General features: G+C 39.0%; 2 protein-coding genes across 3 annotated transcripts in view; one reads left to right on the forward strand and one right to left on the reverse strand.

Annotated features, from left to right (window-relative positions):
- Positions 1–308: 308 nt before the first annotated feature.
- On the forward strand, positions 309–21,123 carry tubg1 (tubulin, gamma 1). The gene is made up of 11 exons (XM_061981956.2): positions 309–457; positions 3,327–3,439; positions 7,440–7,607; positions 7,679–7,747; positions 10,967–11,046; positions 11,120–11,246; positions 15,355–15,441; positions 17,002–17,151; positions 17,209–17,361; positions 17,417–17,578; positions 20,583–21,123. Exons 1-11 carry the CDS (start codon positions 409–411, stop codon positions 20,778–20,780), a joined length of 1,356 nt encoding a protein of 451 aa, XP_061837940.1. The 5' UTR covers positions 309–408; the 3' UTR covers positions 20,781–21,123.
- Positions 20,258–23,020, reverse strand: part of plekhh3 (pleckstrin homology, MyTH4 and FERM domain containing H3) — a 163,568-nt gene continuing 160,805 nt past the window's right edge. For both annotated transcript variants that reach the window (XM_061981952.2, XM_061981953.2), the window contains one exon: positions 20,258–22,431. In XM_061981952.2, the coding sequence (XP_061837936.2) occupies positions 22,276–22,431 (156 nt within the window). In that variant the 3' untranslated portion in view covers positions 20,258–22,275. The remainder of the gene's footprint in view (positions 22,432–23,020) is intronic.

The following is a 23,020-nucleotide window of genomic DNA, read 5'->3' on the forward strand; positions in this document are numbered from 1 at the left end:
ATGGCGGCCCCGCGTCTCGTCAGCGCCAGTAGGCAGTAGTGCTCTCGTTTCTGTGTACAAAGGATTCTGCACTTTTGCCAATGACCACTTCCGTTAACAAAATACAAAAATGCTAAATGCAATGGATTAATATATTATACACTACAAATAACTGGTCTATGTATTTCTGTGAAAATCTATTGATTCATGTGAAATAGTTTTTAAAGAAAAAAAAAAGGTCGTGAGTAATAGTTATTACACGCTGGTTAACGTTTCAGCTGTTACCAATTTGAGCCTGTAGAGGGGGCACTCTTACAGTCAGTGTCCTGCCGCCGATAAATAGACGAGGAAGTACCAAGCGGGAAGCTGCAGTTTTAGCTAACACACAGCTGGCTGTAGCTACATAGCGGTGCCAACGAAGACTTGAAAATGCCCCGGGAAATCATAACGTTACAACTTGGACAGTGCGGGAACCAAAGTACGTACATTGATACTTTGTTTTTACATTACCGTTATAAAAGAAAATAACACAATTGCTCGGCACATTTATGTTCGCTAACGACAAGCGGTGTGGTCTGTTTTGGTCAGACAGTGACGTCACCATCAAAGCTTAACTCGTATGCTGAAACGAGTAAAACCGAGCCAATGGATATACAAATAGATGTTTTATACCTAAATGTGAGCCAATGTTGCTGGGCTCAATGAAATATGACTGCAGCCAATGTTATGTCTCGGTTGAAGCAACGCTGTGTTCATTAAAAAGTTAAATTACCAATGATTGTCGCACACACACACTAGGTGTGGTGAAATTATTCTCTGCATTTGACCCATCCCATTATTCCACCCCCTGGGAGGTGAGGGGAGCAGTGAGCAGCAGCGGTGGCCGCGCTCGGGAATCATTTTGGTGATTTAACACCCAATTCCAACCCCTGACACTGAGTGCCAAGCAGGGAGGTAATTGGTCCTATTTTTATAGTCTTTGGTATGACTCGGCCGGGGTTTGAACTCACGACCTACCGATCTCAGGGCGGACACTCCAACCACAAGGCCACTGATGCTCAAGTTATGTGCAATGTTAAAGCAACACACTACTAACTGCCAAGGGGGGCACAGGCAGAGGTGGGTAGAGTAGCCAGAAATTGTACTCAAGTAAGAGTACTGTTACTTTAGATATTTATTACTCAAATAAAAGTAAGGAGTAGTCACCCAAATATTTACTTGAGTAAAAGTAAAAAGTATGTTGTGAAAAAACTACTCAAGTACTGAGTAACTGATGAGTAACATACACACACATATCATATATATATATATATATATATATATATATATATATATATATATATATATATATATATATATATATGTATGTATGTATGTATGTATATATATGTATGTATGTGTGGGAAAAAAATCACAAGACTATTTCATCTCTACAGGCCTGTTTCATGAGGGGGGGTACCCTCAATCATCAGGAGATTTATATTATATTATATATTATATATATATATATATATATATACACATATATATATACAGTATATAATTTATATTTATTTATTTTGCTGTTTTTGTTTACATGTTAAAGATGTTTTAATGAATATACATGCATGTTTAACACATATAGATTCCTTTCTTTCATGAAGACAAGAATATAAGTTGGTATATTACCTGATTCTGATGACTTGCATTGATTGGAATCAGACAGTAGTGCTGATAGCGTCCACGTTTTCAAATGGAGGAGAAAAAAAGTTCCTCCTTTCTGTCTAATACCACATGAAAGTGGTTGGTTTTTGGCATCTTATTTGTCCAGCTTCCATATTCGTTTTTATACACTTTACAAGAAATACATTGGCGGCAAACTCCGTAGCTTGCTAGCTTGTTTGCGCTGGCTTACGGAGACTCTTGTTTTGAAAGCGCAGGCGCGATGGAGCGGCACTTTTATTGTGAAGACAGGAACTGTGCAGTCAGTCTTTAGGCTTTTGACGGGATGTACGGTTGAAATAAAAAAGGGTATTTTTTCCTTCACACTTTTGATTGATTGATTGAAACTTTTATTACTAGATTGCACAGTACAGTATATATTCCGTACAGTTGACCACTAAATGGTAACACCCCAATAAGTTTTTCAACTTGTTTAAGTCAGGTCATGTGACCGCCTGGCTCTGTTTGATTGGTCCAACGTCACCAGTGACTGCATCTGATTGGTGGAACGGAGTGAACGTCACCAGTGACTGTATTTGTTGAAACGCAGGCACTATGAAATTCTGTCTGACAGACCAAAACAAACAAAGCGTGCATTAACAGATCGATAAAAATTAGTAGCGAGTAGCGCGCTGAATGTAGATAAAAGTAGCGGAGTAAAAGTAGCGTTTCTTCTCTATAAATATACTCAAGTAAAAGTAAAAGTATGTTGCATTAAAACTACTCTTAGAAGTACAATTCATCCCAAAAGTTACTCAAGTAGATGTAACGGAGTAAATGTAGCGCGTTACTACCCACCTCTGGGCACAGGTCCGGTGGCCATGGATGAAGTGGTGGCTGTCCAGAGTCACGACCGGGGGTGGACCGCTTGCCTGTGCATCGGATGGGGACATCTCTGTGCTGCTGACCCGTCTCCGATCGGGATGGTCTCCTGCTGGCCCCACTATGGACTGGACTCTCACTATTATGTTAGATCCACTATGGACTGGACTTTCACAATATTATGCCAGACCTACTCGACGTCCATTGCATCCGGTCTACCCTAGAGGGGTGGGGTCACCCACATCTGCGGTCCTCTCCAAGGTTTCTCAAAGGGGCGGTATGGCGTGGTGGGTAGAGCGGCCGTGCCAGAAACTTGAGGTATGCAGGTTCGCTCCCCGCCTCTTGACATCCAAATCGCTGCCGTTGTGTCCTTGGGCAGGACATTTCACCCTTGCCCCCGGTGCCGCTCACACTGGTGAATGAATGATGAATGAATGATAGGTGGTAGTCAGAGGGGCCGTAGGCGCAAACTGGCAGCCTTGCTTCCGTCTGTCTACCCCAGAGCAGCTGTGGTTACAAATGTAGCTTACCACCACCAGGTGTGAATGAATGATGGGTTCCCACTTCTCTGTGAGCGCTTTGAGTATCTAATAATAGAAAAGCGCGATATAAAATCTAATCCATTATTATTATTATTATTATTATTCTCATAGTCATTCACATTGACATCCCACTGGGTTGTGAGATTTTCCTTGCCCTTATGTGGGATCTGAACCGAGGATGTTGTTGTGGCTTGTGCAGCCCTTTGAGACACTTGTGATTTAGGGCTATATAAATAAACATTGATTGATTGATTGATTGATTGATTGTTTGTTTGTTTGCAGTCGGCTTTGAGTTCTGGAAGCAGTTGTGTGCAGAGCATGGCATCAGTCCAGAAGGGATCGTTGAGGAGTTTGCCACGGAAGGGACGGACAGAAAGGATGTGTTCTTCTATCAGGTATGTGCTGGAAAATATCGTCATGCTTTGGTGCTGTTCTTTACCTCTATAGAGGTACAGTCGCGATCAAAAGTTGACATACACTTGTAAAGAACATAATGTCATGGCTGTCTTGAGTTTCCAATACTTTCTACAACTCTTTATTTTTTTTTGATAGAGTGATTGGAGCACATACTTGTTGGTCACAAAAGACATTCATGAAGTTTGGTTTTTTTATGAATTTATTATGGGTCTACTGAAAATGTGAGCAAATCTGCTGGGTCAAAAGTATACATACAGTGATGACCACATCATTTTCCTCCATAAGGTGTTATCTTTGTCCATGTGATGTCAGATGAAACAAAAATTTAGCTTTTTGGCCACAATACACAGCAATCTGTTTGGAGGAGAAAATGTGTGGCCTTTAATCCCTGGAACACCATACCTCTCGTCAAGCATGGTGGTGGTAGTATTATGCTCTGGGCCTGTTTTGCTGCCAATGGAACTGGTGCTTTAAATGGGACAATGAAAAAGGAGGATTACCTCCCAAATTCTTCAGGACAACTTAAAATCATCAGAGTTTGGGTCTTGGGCGCAGTTGGGTGTTCCAACAGGACAATGACCCCAAACTAGGGATGTCCGATAATGGCTTTTTGTCGATATCCGATATTGTCCAACTCTTAATTACCGATACCGATATATACAGTCGTGGAATTAACACATTATTATGCCTAATTTGGACAACCAGGTATGGTGAAGATAAGGTCCTTTTTAAAAGAATTAATAAGATAAATTAATTAAAAACATTTTCTTGAATATAAAAGAAAGTAAAACAGTATAAAAACAGTTACATTGAAACTAGTAATGAATGAAAATGAGTATAATTAACTGTTAAAGGTATCGGACATCTCTAACCCAAACACACGTCAAAAGTGGTAAAGGAATGGCTAAATCAGGCTAGAATGAAGGTTTTAGAATGGCCTTCCCAAAGTCCTGACTTAAACGTGTGGACAATGCTGAAGAAACAAGTCCATGTCAGAAAACCAACACATTTAGCTGGACTGCACCAATGTTGTCAAGAGGAGTGGTCAAAACTTCAACCAGAAGCTTGTGGATGGCTCCCAAAAGTGCCTTATTGCAGTGAAACATGCCAAGGCACATGTAAGCAAATATTAACATTGCTGTATGTATACTTTTGACCCCGCAGATTTGGTCACATTTTCAGTAGACCCATAATAAATTCATAAAAGAACCAAACTTCATGAATGTTTTTTGTGACCAACAAGTATGTGCTCCAATCTCTCTATCAAAAAAAAAAAAGAGTTGTAGAAATTATTGAAAACTCAAGACAGCCATGACATTATGTACTTTACAAGTGTATGTCAACTTTTGACCACGTGGGTGTATATTCACTGCTGATGTGCAACAACACAATTTGCCACTAGATGTCACCATATGACAGTTGTATTGGGTCTCTAATAGTTTTAAAGGGGAACCGCACTTTAAAAAAATGATTTGCCTATCATTTACAATCCCCATGTAAACCAAAAACACCACATGGGGATTCATCCATCCATCCATCCATCCATGGATGGATGGATGGATGGATGGATCATTTACAATCCCCATGTAAACCAAAAACACGTTTTTTTCTCTCTTATACATTCTAACTGGTAAATAAAGGCCTACAAAACTTAGCTAGCAATGAAGGTGAAGAGATTAATGACGTCACCGTGTATTTGCACCCATAAACCGCCAACAATACTCCATTTAAATGTCGTGACATGATTATTAACCATGTATTAGAGATATTGTTATTATAAGCCCTAACGATATGGGACTACTTTTAGCAGCGTCGTGATAACAAAGTTAACTTTCTTATGCAGCTCTATTGACATACTGAGCTGCTGCATCACCTCTGAGCTGATAAAAGTTATTTCTAGATTATAAATTACGCCACTCACTTGCATAGTTGAAGGATGCGGCCATAAACCGAGAAATTGGTCAACTTTGACATTCATCGTAGACGAGGAGATGGTGAGAAAGTCACAAAAAAATATTTTTTTTTAAAATGTATTTATTTTAAAGGATGAATTCTTAACCTAAACGGGAAGTTATTAACATCCCATCACATTGTACAGTAAGTGATTGTTTTATTATGGTCATAGTTTGTATATCTTGTTCAGCACTGAGCAATACTGCTGCATGATGCGTAGTGTTTAACATAAGCTCCATTTGTTTAGCACAGATTCTCTAAAACTTGTAGATTGTCCTCCTCGTATTCAGGTTAAAAAAATATAAATAAATGAATAAATGATAAATGGGTTGTACTTGTATAGCGCTTTTCTACCTTCAAGGTACTCAAAGCGCTTTGACACTACTTCCACATTTACCCATTCACACACACATTCACACACTGATGGAGGGAGCTGCCATGCAAGGCGCTAACCAGCACCCATCAGGAGCAAGGGTGAAGTGTCTTGCTCAGGACACAACGGACATGACGGGGTTGGTACTAGGTGGGGATTGAACCAGGGACCCTCGGGTCGCGCACGGCCACTCTTCCACTGCGCCACGATCCAGGTTCTGGATAATCTTTTGTCCCAAAGTAGTCTTTGATGTCTCTTATGAAGTCTGCCATAGTTTGTAGGAGAGATGTTCGATAATACCGATAAATGCTTTAAAATGTAATATCGGAAATTATCGGTATCGTTTTTTGTTTTTTTTAATTAAATCAACATAAAAAACACAAGATACACTTACAATTAGTGCACCAACCCAAAAAACCTCCCTCCCCCATTTACACTCATTCACACAAAAGGGTTGTTTCTTTCTGTTATTAAAATTCTTGTTCCTACATTATATATCAATACATATCAATACAGTCTGCAAGGGATACAGTCCGTAAGCACACATGATTGTGCGTGCTGCTGGTCCACTAATAGTACTAACCTTTAACAGTTAATTTTACTCCATCCATCCATCCATCCATTTTCTACCGCTTATTCCCTTTGGGTTCGCGGGGGGCGCTGGAGCCTATCTCAGCTACAATCGGGCGGAAGGCGGGGTACACACTGGACAAGTCGCCACCTCATCGCAGGGCTAACACAGATAGACAGACAACATTCACACTCACATTCACACACTAGGGCCAATTTAGTGTTGCCAATCAACCTATCCCCAGGTGCATGTCTTTGGAGGTGGGAGGAAGGCGGAGTACCCGGAGGGAACCCACACAGTCACGGGGAAAACATGCAAACTCCACACAGAAAGATCCCGAGTCCGGGATTGAACTCAGGACTACTCAGGACCTTCGTATTGTGAGGCAGATGCACTAACCCCTCTTTCACCGTGCTGCCCAGTTAATTTGACTCATTTTCATTAATTACTAGTTTCTATGTAACTGTTTTTATATTGTTTTACTTTCTTTTTTTATTCAAGAATTTTTTTTAAATTTATTTCTTTATTTTATTTTATTATTTTTAAAAAGGACCTTATCTTCACCATACCTGGTTGTCCAAATTAGGCATAATAATGTGTTAATTCCACGACTGTATATATCGGTTGATATCGGTATCGGTAATTAAGAGTTGGACAATATCGGAATATTGGATATCGGCAAAAAAGTCATTATCGGACATCCCTAGTTTGTAGTGTTGTTGGTGATGACAGGAAAAGCAAACGTTGAAATGCGTCTGTGAAATGAATGCTTAAATGTTTAAAAATACGTAAATATTACATGTTATTATGAATGTGCCTGTTAATACATTACATATATACTTACAGTGTGTATATAAAACGTTGGAGGTGTTTAGTTGTTTTTAGAGCGTTTTATAGGCGGAATAGAGCTATTCTATTTTTAGCTGACTTTTTCTAACATTTAATTACAAATTAGAATGCATAAAAAAATAGAAAAAACGTGTGTGCTTGTCTTAGATAATGATTGTAAATAATAAGCAACATCCCCTTTAATGAAGGAGTACTTGTGGTGTAATCTGCAACCTGGTTTATGTGACTGCAGGCCGACGACGAGCACTACATCCCCCGTGCAGTCCTCCTGGACCTGGAGCCCAGGGTGATCCACTCCATCCTTAACTCGCCGTACGCCAACCTGTACAACCCGGAGAACATTTACCTGTCAGAGCACGGCGGGGGCGCAGGAAACAACTGGGCTAGCGGATATTCCCAGGTGGATCCCACGACTTAACATAACACAAGGAGGTGTTCATCAGAATGACATAATGCTCTCTGTCTATGCAGGGGAAAAAAATCCAAGAGGACATTTTTGACATCATCGACCGGGAGGCAGATGGAAGCGACAGTCTCGAGGCAAGCAATGACTTCAAATTGTGCACCTGATGAATAATTCACTCTATCTACTGTTTTGAGGAACTTTGGGAAGTCCTCCAGTGTGCTTCACGGCCCTCTCGCCATACACTATTATTCTAAGCGCTTTCTTTAGCTGCAGGCCTCTGTAGAATAACACACATTTCCTCACTAATGTGTGCACTTCCTGTAGGGCACACTGACCCCACACTGTGTGCAAGGTGGGGCCCTGCTAGTGTGTGTACGTTGGCATGGCACAGTGTGTAATAAGTGCGCTGCTAATAGCTAAGGGCCGAGTAGAAGGCAGGTATTACAGGGCGGGGCCGGGGGCAGCCCCACTTGAACTCCCATTTTAATAAGTGCTCTCTTACACACACACACACACACACACACACACACACACACACACACACACACACACACACACACACACACATACTGGTTATCATTTGGAATGGGGACCAAGTTTTTTGATCATCACTTGTTGGGACCACCCTTTCTACAGGTTGTGGAGACATAAAAAAAAATTAGGTAAAATGGCCACTGCCCAGTTAGCTCATACACGTCTTTAAATGTGCTGATCATTCTTACTGGGGACCCTGGGGAAAAAGAGTTAATATGGTTCGTGGGGACCAAATTTAAATCATTTTGCATAATTCACACAAATTTGTATGTGACTACTGAGGATCATTTATATAAATTATTTTTTTTTTTTTTAAAGTTCTAATTAAATATGACATGATCCTCAGAATACAGCACTACAGCTGTCCTCTTATAGGAAGTTTCACCACTTAAATGTTAAAGTAAATCCTGTATCTTCTGTGACATTACTGAAAACTGCTATTTGGCAGTAATGAAGTCTGCAACTTCAACTACTAGGGGTGTGGGAAAAAATCGATTCAAATTAAAATGGTCATTACCACGTTGTACGATTCAGTATCGATTCTCATTTTTCAAAAATCGATTTTATTTTTTGTAATTTGAATATTTTTATTTTTATTTTTTAAATTAATCAATCCAACAAAACAATACACAGCAATACCATAACAATGCAATCCAGTTCCAAAACCAAACCCAACCCAGCAACACTCAGAACAGCAATAAACAGAGCAATTAAGAGGACACACAAACATGACACAGAACAATCCAAAAGTAATTAAACAAAAATGAATATTATCAACAACAGTATCAATATTAGTTACAATGTCAACATAGTGATTAAAAATCCCTCATTGACATTATCATTAGACATTCATAAAAAAATAAAAATGAACAATAGTGTCACAGTGGCTTACACTTGCATCGCATCTCATAAGCTTGACAACACACTGTCCAATATTTTCACAAAGATAAAATAAGTCATATTTTTGGTTCATTTAATAGTTAAAATTAAAAATCTACTACTCTGCTTGCATGTCAGCAGACTGGGGTAGATCCTGCTGAAATCCTATGTATTGAATGAATAGAGAATAGTTTTGAATGGGAAAAATATCGTTGTTGAATCGAAAATATTGATTTATAATAGAATCGTGACCCTAAGAATCGATATTGAATCGAATCGTGGGACACCCAAAGATTCGCAGCCCTACCAACTACCATATATAGAAGGATATAGAATGGATCGGACTATCATTTAAAGGGGAACATTATCACCAGACCTATGTAAGCATCAATATATACCTTGATGTTGCAGAAAAAAGACCATATATTTTTTTTAACCGATTTCCGAACTCTAAATGGGTGAATTTTGGCGAATTAAACGCCTTTCTAATATTCGCTCTCGGAGCCATGACGTCACAACGTGGCGTCACATCGGGAAGCAATCCGCCATTTTCTCAAACACCGAGTCAAATCAGCTCTGTTATTTTCCGTTTTTTCGACTGTTTTCCGTACCATGGAGACATCATGCCTCGTCGGTGTGTTGTCGGAGGGTGTAACAACACGAACAGGGACGGATTCAAGTTGCACCAGTGGCCCAAAGATGCGAAAGTGGCAAGAAATTGGACGTTTGTTCCGCACACTTTACCGACGAAAGCTATGCTACGACAGAGATGGGAAGAATGTGTGGATATCCTGCGACACTCAAAGCAGATGCATTTCCATCGATAAAGTTAAAGAAATCTGCCGCCAGACCCCCATTGAATCTGCCGGAGTGTGTGAGCAATTCAGGGACAAAGGACCTCGGTAGCACGGCAAGCAATGGCGGCAGTTTGTTCCCGCAGACGAGCGAGCTAAACCCCCTGTCGACCCTAGCTTCCCTGGCCTGCTGACATCAACTCCAAAACTGGACAGATCAGCTTTCAGGAAAAGAGCGCGGATGAGGGTATGTCTCCAGAATATATTAATTGATGAAAACTGGGCTGTCTGCACTCTCAAAGTGCATGTTGTTGCCAAATGTATTTCATATGCTGTAAACCTAGTTCATAGTTGTTAGTTTCCTTTAATGCCAAACAAACACATACCAATCGTTGGTTAGAAGGCGATCGCCGAATTCGTCCTCGCTTTCTCCCGTGTCGCTGGCTGTTGTGTCTTTTTCGTCGGTTTCGCTTGCATACGGTTCAAACCGATATGGCTCAATAGCTTCAGTTTCTTCTTCAATTTCGTTTTCGCTACCTGCCTCCACACTACAACCATCCGTTTCAATACATTCGTAATCTGTTGAATCGCTTAAGCCGCTGAAATCCGAGTCTGAATCCGAGCTAATGTCGCTATAGCTTGCTGTTCTTTCCGCCATGTTTGTTTGTGTTGGCTTCACTATGTGACGTCACAGGAAAATGGACGGGTGTTTATAACGATGGTTAAAATCAGGCACTTTGAAGCTTTTTTTAGGGATATTGCGTGATGGGTAAAATTTTGAAAAAAACTTCGAAAAATATAATAAGCCACTGGGAACTGATTTTTAATGGTTTTAACCATTCTGAAATTGTGATAATGTTCCCCTTTAAAAAGGTTTCCCTTTAGGGGACCTGTTTTTTTTTTGTCTCCATACCGTCAGAGATCCCCTAAAGGTGACTGTGTAAACAGAGCGATGTCCCCATTAAGTAAGCATTGCCATAACACACACACACACACTCACACAATTAAGTTTCTATCGCCAGAGGACAAGTACCATGTAGCTCCCCTTGCTCAGTTGTGATATTTACTTTGAACCAGTATCGACTGAAGCAACTGCCAAGTAGCGCACCTCTCCCTTTATTCATGTATTTACTCCCGCCCCTGCAGGGATTTGTGCTGTGTCATTCCATCGCTGGGGGGACAGGCTCCGGTCTGGGCTCGTACCTGCTGGAGAAGCTGAACGACAGGTGTGGAGACACGTCACACTTGATTTAAAACCTTGTTTAGTCTGACCATCCTTTTTGTTTGCTGTTTATGCAGGTACCCCAAGAAGCTGGTGCAGACATACTCGGTCTTCCCCAACCAGGACGAGATGAGCGACGTGGTGGTGCAGCCGTACAACTCACTGCTGACGCTCAAGAGGCTCACGCAGAACGCTGATTGTGTGGTGAGCGGCCGCCGCCGCCGTGTTTTTGATGACATCATTGCTGTTTTCAAAAGGCCTACTGCAAAAACGCTGGTCAAAGGTCTTCTATATCAGGGGTTCTTAACCTTTTTGACCTCAGGGCCCAACTTTTTTGCACTACAAAGGGGCACAGCCCACTCGAATATTAACACTGAATTAGTAATCTTACGCTTGATTTTAATAATTTTCAATAATTATATCTAAACCTCCTTACAGTTTACAATCTTGTCAAATGATATGAAGCCAATCACAAAGAGTATTTTTCATTTAACTCATTAACCTTAGGCTTTAGTCAGCCTGATTAGAAAAATAAACAATGAAATATACTGCATAAGAAGACACTCATTAATAGGAATGAGTACCGAATCCGGTACTTTTTTGGCACCGACCGTTTCATGTAAAATCAAACTGCGCGTGATGTCAACTTGTACTTCAGCACTTGGTGATCAGTCCAGCAGTACTGAGAGCGGACTCTGCTAAACTACCTTTTGAGGTAATGTTGCAATTTCCAATGCCAACAAATACATTGACTGAAAACTGAAACGCAAGTAAAATAACGCTTCACCTTTCCAAAAATGTGCTAGCTTTATGCTAATAAAGGGGTGTAGAAGTTGCTTCCTAGCAGTTCCACAATAGACACGGTACAAGAGCCAAGCGTGCAGTTTTTAACAAAGGTTTTAATGTACATAGGTTTTATCAAAAGTCTTTCTCCCCCAGAACGTGACTTTTCAGTCACGTCCGTATCCTCTCTCCCCTTCTGCTCCCGGCCGCTCACTATAAAGACAACAGCTGATTAGATTAACACGTATCACCTGGGAAATCTAATCACCTGTCAGCTGTGTCTCGCCGTCAGCACATGCCCCGCCCCCATCCGATGGTGCTCGTCCTCAGCACCATAGACAGAGGCGGTGACCTATGCGCCTGCAGACGCGCTAGCCACACCTCCCTCCACAAGGGGCGGTATAGCTGGGTTGGTAGAGTGGCCGTGCCAGCAACTTGTGGGTTCCAGGTTCGATCCCCGCTCCTACCATCCTAGTCACTGCCGTTGTGGCCTTGGGCAGGACACTAAAACCTTCCTTCTCCCAGTGCCACCCACACTGGCTTAAAAATGTAACTTAGATATTGGGTTTCACAATGTAAAAGCGCTGTGAGTCACTAGAGAAAAGCGCTATATAAATATAATTCACTTCACTTCACTAATACATTGGCTTTGCTATTGACATGGCGATTTCAACACCTCCAAATTTGATAATGAATACTACAACTAAGATGCACGTTAAAATCAAACAGCTGGTGTGAAATAAGTACAGTACTTACATTATTACAACTTTGTGGGGCGCAACAAAAGACTAGATTTAGCAAAGACTGAACTTACTAGCCAACACACCATAAACTATACACTACTGTTATCTAATGTCTTGGACTTGCAACAGTAATTGCGGCTCAGAATGTGATCATAGAACAAGATATAACAACTGGACAGCAGTTTTCATAATCAGCTCATTTTTTATTATAAAAAAAAACTTGATTTTATTATCAAAAACAATTAATATTTATCAACACACACAAAGTACCAAAAATTGGTACCATATTATCAAATGTGAACGGTACCAATCCGACATAATAACTACAATTATGTTGTACTAAAATAAATAAAATAATTAATATGTTTCTTTAATAGATTGTCTAAATGAAAATACAGCTTCACCACTTTAGTCATAATTTTTGCACTTATGAAACTTCTCTATGACTTTAGCTCCAGACTTCTTGTATGTTTGCTACAGAGTCGTGTATATAGAGAGTATGGCCAACTCCGTTTTAGAAGACCTTCTCAATGATTGGTTCAAAAGGCGCCATAACTGCTAGCAACTTTGGCTGATGCTATGTGTCCGCGGCGCTTCCTCGTTTGTTTTTTGGCGTGTAAAGATGCCCTGTTGTGCAGCATGGGGCTGCTCCACCCATGAGAATTGTGGAAAGTTTTTACATCGCTTTTCCCACAACCCAGAAAGAAGACAAGTATGGGAAGTGCCAGGTAAACACACGGCAGAAGAAATTAACAAATTAAAAAGATGGTTTGACAAAAATAGACTATCTTTGAATGTCAGTAAAACTCAAATAATGCATTTTGGTGAAGTCAAACACCAATACAAATAGACAGAGTAGACATTGAAAGGGTAAAATAAATGAAGTGTACAAATAGATGATAGTGGATCAATAAAGTTTAAGTCTAAAAGCACTGGAATAGCATGTACAGTGATTACAAATACATTGGAGGCAACTACCACAGTTGACATACTTCACACAAAAGTCATTATTTCTCTGTGATTGTTGGTCCAAAGCTAATGAAGATTTTTTTGTTTTGCAAAATGAGGGTAATAACTTATTTTTTGGTCAATCTGTGTATTTCTTAGTTTTTTGCGCGGTCGGGTGTGCGTCAAATACGGCCGCAAAATTATGCTTTCACGTAATAAAAGCATGGTTTATTGTAAGTTTATAAGCTGGAGTATGTTTAGAATACAAAGTTTCCTTTTTGTTTATTTCGTCAGAAAAACGTCAAAACGACAGCAATTGCATGCATCCGGGCACAGCCGCACACGTCCTTGGTAGCAGTCATGGCGCCTGTTGTTTAGTTGGCCATACTCTCTTTTCCACCACTCTAGTTTGTTATTATTACTGCCACAAGTGGTGAAAAAGTGTATTACAACCGAGAACCACTGCGGCCCATACAGAACACAGTTAAGAAAACGATATTTTTAGCATTCCCGTAGGGGGCGCTCGCAGCCCAAGAATGGTTAAGAAACAGTCTTTTATGTGACAGGATTTATAAACTATTTTTAAGGACTTACTGCAAAAACACTGGTTAAAGATCCTTTACATATATGACAGGAGTGAGCTGCTGTTTCTAGAAATCTGTCGCAAAAAACCCCATCAAAGATTGTTTGTATAACACAAGTGCTCTTTTTTAAGAAACTATTTGAAAAACACTAATCACAGATCCTCTATATGAAAGGAACCCTTCACTGTTTTTCAAAAGTCTGATGCAAAAACCCAGTCAAAGATGTTCTAAATAAAACGAATCCTTTGCTGTTCTTAGACATTTTCTGCAAAAATGTTAATCAAAGATTGTCTTTATGACAGGAACCCTCTGCTGTTTTTTAGAATCCGCTGCAAAAACCCTAGTCAATTATTACATGGCAAGAGTGTGTTTTTGAGAACCTACTGGGAAAATGTTACTTAAATATCAGTATTAGTTATTTGCTGTTCTAAGGAATCATTTGCAAAAGCACTAGTTAAACTATTTTATGTAAAAAGAGACCCTGTGCTGTTTTTAGTAATCTACTGCACACACCCATGTCAAAGATCCTTTACATGACAAGTGAGCTCTAGTTTTTAAGAATTTCGTGCAAAAATGCTAATCAAGGATCCTCTAAATCAGGGGTTCTTAACCTTTTTGACGCGGGGCCTAACTTTTCCACGACAGAGGGGCCAGGGCCCACTCAAATATTAACACTGAATTAGTAATCTTACTCTTATTTTAAATCATATTCAATAATTCCACCTACGGTACCTACTTACAGGTTACAACTTTTGCCAAATGATATGAAGCTATGTGTTGGTCACAAAGATTATTATCTATTTAACACACATTAGGCTTAGGTCAGGCTGATTAGAAGAAAAAGTACTAACTGAATCTACTGCATGAAAAAGGGACTCATAAATAACTGACAAAAAAGGCATTCATACAATTATGTTGTGCTAAAATAGACAAGAAACAAGTAAAATGTTTATTTGTAATTAAACTATCGATAAAAATACAGCTTTACTACTTTAGTTATAATTTTTGCGCCTGAGAAACTTCTGACTTTAGCTCCAGACTTCTTTTGTTTAATATTGTTACTGCCCCAAGTGGTGGAAAAGTGTATTACAACGGAGTATAGGGACCCCAGCTGAGAAACAGATATTTTTTGGGCCTGGGTGATTAAGAAACACTGCTCTAAATGATGGGATTGCTGTGCTGTGTTAAAGAATATGTTGTTGCTCTTCTTGGTGTCCATGTTGGGTTTTGTCTCACGTCCTTGTGTATCATCAGGTGGTGTTGGACAACACGGCTCTGAATCGCATCGCCACAGACCGCCTGCACATCCAGAATCCATCCTTCTCACAGATCAACCAGCTGGTGAGGAAAAAACTAAATTTTTTATTTTAAATAGTTAAATATTAATTTAAATATATATATATATATATATTTAAAAAAAAAAAAGTGTAGTATTTTATAATATTTGGATTGAATTCTTTAAATCTACTTATATTTAAATAATATTAAATAGCATGTATATAATAATTTAATATAATGTTTGAATTGATTTATTAATCAAAACAAACATTATAGCTAATTATAATTCTTAAAATGATTCCTAAATAATTCTTGGATATTTTGTAAATTTTACATTCTATTTAAGTGTAATTTTTATTTGAACTGAAATATATTTTTGATTACCATACTTCAATGTATCTTTTAAAATAATTTGTTTATTTTATTTGTATGTATGTATATATATGTATGTATATGGATATATGTATGTATGTATCCATGTGTATATGTATGTATGTATATATATATATATATATGTGTGTGTGTGTGTGTGTGTGTGTGTGTGTGTGTGTGTGTGTGTGTGTGTGTGTGTGTGTGTATATATATATATATATATATATATATATATATATATATATATATATATATATATAATTAGGACTGCAACAACTAATCGATTAAATCGATTATAAAAATAGTTGGCGATTAATTTAGTCAGATTCGTTGTATCTATGCTATGCGCATGCGCAGAGGCTCTTTTTTTTTAATTTTTATAAACCTTTATAAACTGCAACATTTACAAACAGCTGAAAAACAATAATCAAAATAAGTATGGTGCCAGTATGCTGTTTTTTTCCCAATAAAATACTGGAAATGATAGAAATGTAGTTTGTCTCTTTTATCCGATTATTAATCGATTAATCGAAGTAATATTCGACAGATTAATCGATTATGAAATTAGTTGTTAGCTGCAGCCCTAATTATATATATATATATATATATATATATATATATATATATATATATATATATATATATATATATATTTGTTCATAGATGACTCAAAAGTAATCGCGATAATCAGATATAATCGCTCACATTATTAAGTGTATACTAGACAGATCATTTTCAAGTTTTAACACCATTAACGGACAATTAATTTGCTTTAATGAAATGTTTTTTAAACATACTTTTTGAAATAGTTAATAAAAAACAAAAAACAAACACCATTTAATGACAATGAAAAAAATTGCCTGTTGTGTGTTAGTATCTTGACAGATTTTGTATTTTGTAGAAATACAGAATTTGTATTCCTGCTTTAGTAGCACTTGCATTCAGAGGAGGAGCTACACTTCCATGTTTAGATAACAGTTTTACACAATAATCACACAAAATGTGAATTCTTATGATCATGCTTTGATTCTAAAAGAGGTTTGGTAATACCCATCAATTTTCTACCTCTTGTCCCTTTTGGGGTCATGGGGGGCTGGAGCCTATCCCAGTGTATCAAGTAGAATATTGTTGAGTTTCATGCAGCTCAACTTCTCGTATCTGATGTTGAAATATTTGAATGCTATTTTTGACTCGGGTCTACTTTGACCCGCGTGTTGGTGTACCTAATGTAGCGTCTAACGTGTCCCTCAGGTGTCCACCATCATGTCCGCCAGCACCACCACGCTGCGCTACCCGGGCTACATGAACAACGACCTCATCGGCCTCATCGCCTCCCTCATCCCCACGCCGCGCCTCCACTTCCTGATGACGGGCTACACGCCGCTCACCACCGACCAGTCGGTGAGTCTGAAAGCACAGCGTGGGACTTGTCGTGGTTAAAAAGTGAGTGGGTCTCAGGTGGCCAGCGTAAGGAAGACCACGGTGCTAGACGTGATGAGGAGGCTCCTGCAGCCCAAGAACGTGATGGTGTCCACGGGCAGGGAGCGCCAGTCCAGCCACTGTTACATCGCCATCCTCAACATCATCCAGGGGGAGGTGGACCCCACTCAGGTACGGCCCGGCGTCCTCCTCCTCCCACGGTGCCTCAGCGTGTTTGCTCCCACAGGTGCACAAGAGTCTCCAGAGGATCCGTGAGCGCAAACTGGCCAGCTTCATCCCCTGGGGTCCTGCCAGCATCCAGGTGGCGCTCTCAAGGAAGTCCCCCTACCTTCCCTCTGCCCACAGAGTCAGCGGCCTCATGTTGGCCAACCACACCAGCATCTCCTCTGTGAGTCCAAAACTCTCATATTATACAACTTTATCATGACATATCAGGTGGCAGAAGTGCTAACATTACGCCCGCATCTTATGGATATTTTGCTTAATTGTAAGATGTGTAGCAAAGCCTACACAAACTTTAGCGACACTAAAGTGATGCTAAAGTGCTAACATTACGCTCTCATCTTAACAGCAACGTCATGCTAGGTTAGCATGTACGTATGCTGCAGAAAAACAAAACCAAAGGCGCTTCCACATCTGTAACCAACTAATTGATATTTTTGCTTCATTTTAAGATGTGTCGCAAAGCCTACACAAACTTTAGCGACACTACAGTGATGCTAAAGTGCTAACATTACGCTCGCATCGTAACAGTAACGTCATGCTAGGTTAGCATGTACGTATGCTGGAGAAAAACAAAACCAAAGGCGCTTCCACATCTGTAACCAACTAATGGATATTTTGCTTCATTTTAAGATGTGTAGCAAAGCCTACACAAACTATAGCGTCGTGATGCTAAAGTGCTAACATTACGCTCACATCTTAACAGCAACGTCATGCTAGGTTAGCATGTACGTATGCCTCCACCTCTGTGACCGACTAATTGATATTTTGCTTCATTTTAAGATGTGTAGCATAGCCTACACAAATGTTAGCGACGCTAGCATAGCTCTGTGATGCTAAAGTGCTAACATTACGCTCGCATCTTAACAGCAACGTCATGCTAGGTTAGCATGTACGTATGCTTCCACCTCTGTGACCGACTAATTGATATTTTGCTTCATTTTAAGATGTGTAGCAAAGCCTACACGAACATTAGCGATGCTAGCACAGCTATGTGATGCTAAAGTGCTAACTTCACGCTCACATCTTAACAGCAACATCATGCTAGGTTATTTGTTGCAGATAAACAAAATAAGCCAACTTATAGCTCCCACTTCTGTAACAAACTAATAACTAGTACCTGACTGATAGTTGGCCTTATTTTAATATGCGTAGCAAAGCCTTTTTTTTTTTTTTCTTTTTTTTTTGTAAAATGCGTTCTTTTCAGTGTCCCGAAGTGGGAAAAGTTTGGACACCCCTGAAATACAGCAATATGACAGGCGGACACATAGCTATGTGATGTTAAAGTGCTAGGTTAGTTTATTCGTTGAAGACAAACAAAATAACCTAAATTATAGCTCCCACTTCTGTAACAAACCAATAACTATTACCTGACTGATAGTTGGCCTTATTTTAAGATGCGTAGCGAAGCCTTTTTTTTTTCCTTTTTTTTTTGTAAAATGCGTTCTTTTCAGTGTCCCGAAGTGGAAAAAGTTTGGACACCCCTGACATAACATGACATGTAGTGGGACAGGCGGACACAAACGCTAGCACAGCCAAGTGATGCTAAAGTGCTAACTTTACGCTCACATCTTAACAGCAACATCATGCTAGGTTAGTTGTTGAAGACAAACAAAATAACCCAACTTATAGCTCCCACTTCTGTAACAAACTATTAGTTTGTTACGGAAGTGGGAGCTATAAACTGATAGTTGGCCTAACTTTAAGATCCGTAGCAAAGCCTATGTTTTTTTTACAAAATGCTGTAAAATGCTTTGAGTTTTCAGTGTCCCGAAGTGGAAAAAGTTTGGACACCCCTGACATGACATGGAGTGGGACAGGCAGCCACATAGCTATGTGATGCTAAAGTGCTAACTTTACGCTCACATCTTAACAACATTATGCTAGGTTAGTTTATTCGTTGAAGACAAGCACAATAACCTACCGTATTTTTCGGAGTATAAGTCGCTCCGGAGTATAAATCGCACCGGAGTATAAATCGCACCGGCCGAAAATGCATAATAAAGAAGGAAAAAAAACATATATAAGTCACACTGGAGTATCAGTCGCACTTTTTTGGGGAAATGTATTTGATAAAACCCAACACCATGAATAGACATTTGAAAGGCAATTTAAAATAAATAAAGAATAGTGAACAACAGACTGAATAAGTGTACGTTATGAGGCATAAATAACCAACTGAGAACGTGCCTGGTATGTTAACGTAACATATAATGGTAAGAGTCATTCAAATAACTATAACATATAGAACATGCTATACGTTTACCAAACAATCTGTCACTCCTAATCGCTAAATCCCATGAAATCTTCGACGTCTAGTCTCTTACGTGAATGAGCTAAATAATATTATTTGATATTTTACGATAATGTGTTAATAATTTCACACACAAGTCGCTCCTGAGTATAAGTCACACCCAAACTATGAAAATACGGTAAATTATAGCTCCCACTTTTGTAACAAACTAATAACTAGTACCTGACTGATAGTTGGCCTTATTTTAAGATGTGTAGCAAAGCCTTTTTTTTTTTTTTTAACGAAATGCTGTAAAATGCTTTGACTTTTCAGTTTAGACACCCCTGACATATAACATGACATGTAGTGGGACAGGTGGACACAAACGCTAGCATAGTCAAGTGATGCTAAAGTGCTAACTTTACGCTCACATCTTAACAGCAACATCATGCTAGGTTAGTTGTTGAAGACAAACAAAATAACCCAACTTATAGCTCTCACTTCTGTAACAAACTATTAGTTTTTTACAGAAGTGGGAGCTATAAACTGATAGTTGACCTAACTTTAAGATCTGTAGCAAAGCCTTTGTTTCTTTTATTTTTTACAAAATGCTGTAAAATGCTTAGACTTTTCAGTGTCCCGAAGTGGAAAAAGTTTGGACACCCCTGACATGACATGGAGTGGGACAGGCAGACACATAGCTAAGTGATGCTAAAGTGCTAACTTTACGCTGACATCTTAACAGCAACATCATGCTAGGTTAGCATATTTATTGGAGAAAAAAGAAGTATAGTTTGCTTTGTTGTAAGATGTGTAGTAAAGCCTGCCTTTTAATTTTTTTTATTTTTTTTAATAAAACTTCTCTGGTTGGCCTCGTGTACGACCAACAATTCAATGGAACTGTAAGCAACATCCTGACTTTGTGCTACCTCTGCAGCTGTTCGAGCGAACGTGTCGTCAGTACGACAAGCTGCGCAAGCGCGAGGCCTTCCTGGAGCAGTTCCGCAAGGAGGACATTTTTAAGGACAACTTTGACGAGCTGGACAACTCCCGTGAGGTGGTGCAGCAGCTGGTGGACGAGTACAGCGCCGCCACCCGGCCCGACTACATCTCCTGGGGCACGCAGGAACAGTAACGTAACTTTAATCATCTTTTTCACAGCAAATACGTGCATGTCTCTGATAATATTAGACCTCCTTCACCAACATAACAGGATTTATTTAGCTGTCTTGTATGCTAAACGCTGGTCACATGCTTGAAATATTTTGTTTTCAAGTGACAAAATGATTCTAAAAACACTGGAATATTAGATGTGTACCTAATCAAGTGTCCAGTGGCTTGTCGGACCTACTTTGACATGTTCATAAAATAAAAAAAGAGATAACATTTAAACCTTCCTGCCGCGGTCTTTTAACAATGGAGCCTCTGAAAAAAAGAAAAAAACACCCAAAATCTAATAAAATGTTTTATTAATTACAGTATTTGTCTTATTGCACTTTCAAGTTAGTTTCAAAATAAAACAATAGTGCAATAAAGTATACACAGAACAGAAAAGGTACCATGCAGCGTACAAAAAGCTTCAAAACTGACTTTTTTGGGGGTGGGGTTTGTTTTTGCTACAACGTACGATCAGGAGCTGCCTGCAGCTGCAGTCGGAGGAGAAGCCAGAGGGAAAAGATGTGGATCACATGAGCAGGTAGCACCACTAATAATGCTTTCATTCTATTAAAAGAAAAACTAGTGAGGGGGTACAAATATCTTTGGTCCATGTGGGAACTTAGCCACTGCAAAACTTTAGCTTTGTACATTAAAAAAATATTTTTAGTGAGGATTCTTTCCCCCCAAATATCAAGTGTCATATTCACTTTTCCTTTGGACACTATAATCGTACGATGATGTCATTATGTGTGTAAAAAACACTGTTGGGTTAATTAGGACAAAAAAAAATAAAGCTTTCACAACTGACTAACATGATTCATTCATATTTGAAGTAAATGTCCAATTAGTTCTAGAATCCATTTGTAAATCACCTAAGTCTGCACTACTTTAAGGTTTTAAAAAAAAGTAATCCTAGTGAGTCTGCATAATTAAGACATTAATATTTGGATTATTTTTAAAGCATTACAAAAATTAAATACTGGGGCTAATTCGAGGGCGGGCAACAGCGACTGATGAGCCAATACAAAAGTAAAAATATTCATTTAACAATATGTGTATTAATATTAAATCACATCATAATTATGTAATACTACACTTATTTAAATATCATTTTATAAATAAATTATTTAGCTATAATAACAAATGAATACATTTTTTGTATTGGCCCTCATTCAGGTGTACCTAATGAAGTGGCTGTAGATTGGGGTGGAAGAGCGGTGATGTCATCAGGCAAAAAAAAAAAAAAAAAGCAAGGAGGTAAAAAGGGTTTGTAAAAGCGGGACCTGAACGTCGCATCAGTCTCCATGGCGACGTCGCTTAACGTCCGCAAAGTCACATGACTCGCCACAGGAGAGGAAGGAAGATGGCCGCCAACTCGTGTGTGTGCGCGCGGGTCACCTGGCCTGCAGAGTTCTCAATACACTTGTCCTTTAGTCCAGGATGAGGAGCAAGACTGCTGGCTGGCTGTCATGTCAGACAGGATGTGAGGGCAGCTCCAGTAAGGCGGGCGTAGGCGCGTGGTGGAAAGCCAGGTCGGTGCTGTCTGAGATCTTGAAGTCGTCGCCTTTGCCTCGCTGGAGGCGGACGGCGTGGAAGTAGGCGTTCATCAACTGCATGATCTCACTCAGCTGTGAGGACACAAGTCTTACTTTCATGATCTTATCCATGGAAAATCATCCAGTAAGACAACTTACACATACTTAAGATTTACTGAAAACAAGTAGACAATTAATAATATTAGCTGAGTCAGCATTAATAGTGCTGATGAGTCAGCATTAATAGTGCTGATGAGTTGACTGTAAACTATAATTAAAATACTAATAATCCAACACATGAATACATCATACTTCAATGTTTAAACACTTTTGTATTATTTTTTACTTTGTCCATCCATTTCTACCAATTGTACTGTATGCTATATTGAATAATACTAAAATATGAATATTCAATAAAAGTATTTATTCATATCAACAATATTGATATAAATAACATGAAATGAATATGCATGATTCGAATACCAACAATAACCAAAATCCATCCGAAAAGTTATACCGCTTGTACTGTATGCTTTATTCAATAAATACAAAAAGTAATAGTAAATCAATAATATGAATAATGATGTAAATATGATAAAATAAATAGATATAAATAACATGAAATTATATTATGAATATACATAATACGAATAATACTAACAATAACAAAAATCCATCTATT

Source organism: Nerophis lumbriciformis, linkage group LG24 (assembly GCF_033978685.3).
Source record: "Nerophis lumbriciformis linkage group LG24, RoL_Nlum_v2.1, whole genome shotgun sequence".
Classification (NCBI taxonomy): domain Eukaryota; kingdom Metazoa; phylum Chordata; class Actinopteri; order Syngnathiformes; family Syngnathidae; genus Nerophis; species Nerophis lumbriciformis.

Excerpts from the sequence above, each read along its gene's own strand:
- tubg1 (XM_061981956.2), top strand. The coding sequence starts at position 409 with ATGCCCCGGGAAATCATAACGTTACAACTTGGACAGTGCGGGAACCAA. Across the intron at positions 11,247-15,354 it reads CGCAGAACGCTGATTGTGTG|GTGGTGTTGGACAACACGGC; the intron begins GTGAGCGGCCGC and ends GTGTATCATCAG. Across the intron at positions 15,442-17,001 it reads TCTCACAGATCAACCAGCTG|GTGTCCACCATCATGTCCGC; the intron begins GTGAGGAAAAAA and ends CGTGTCCCTCAG.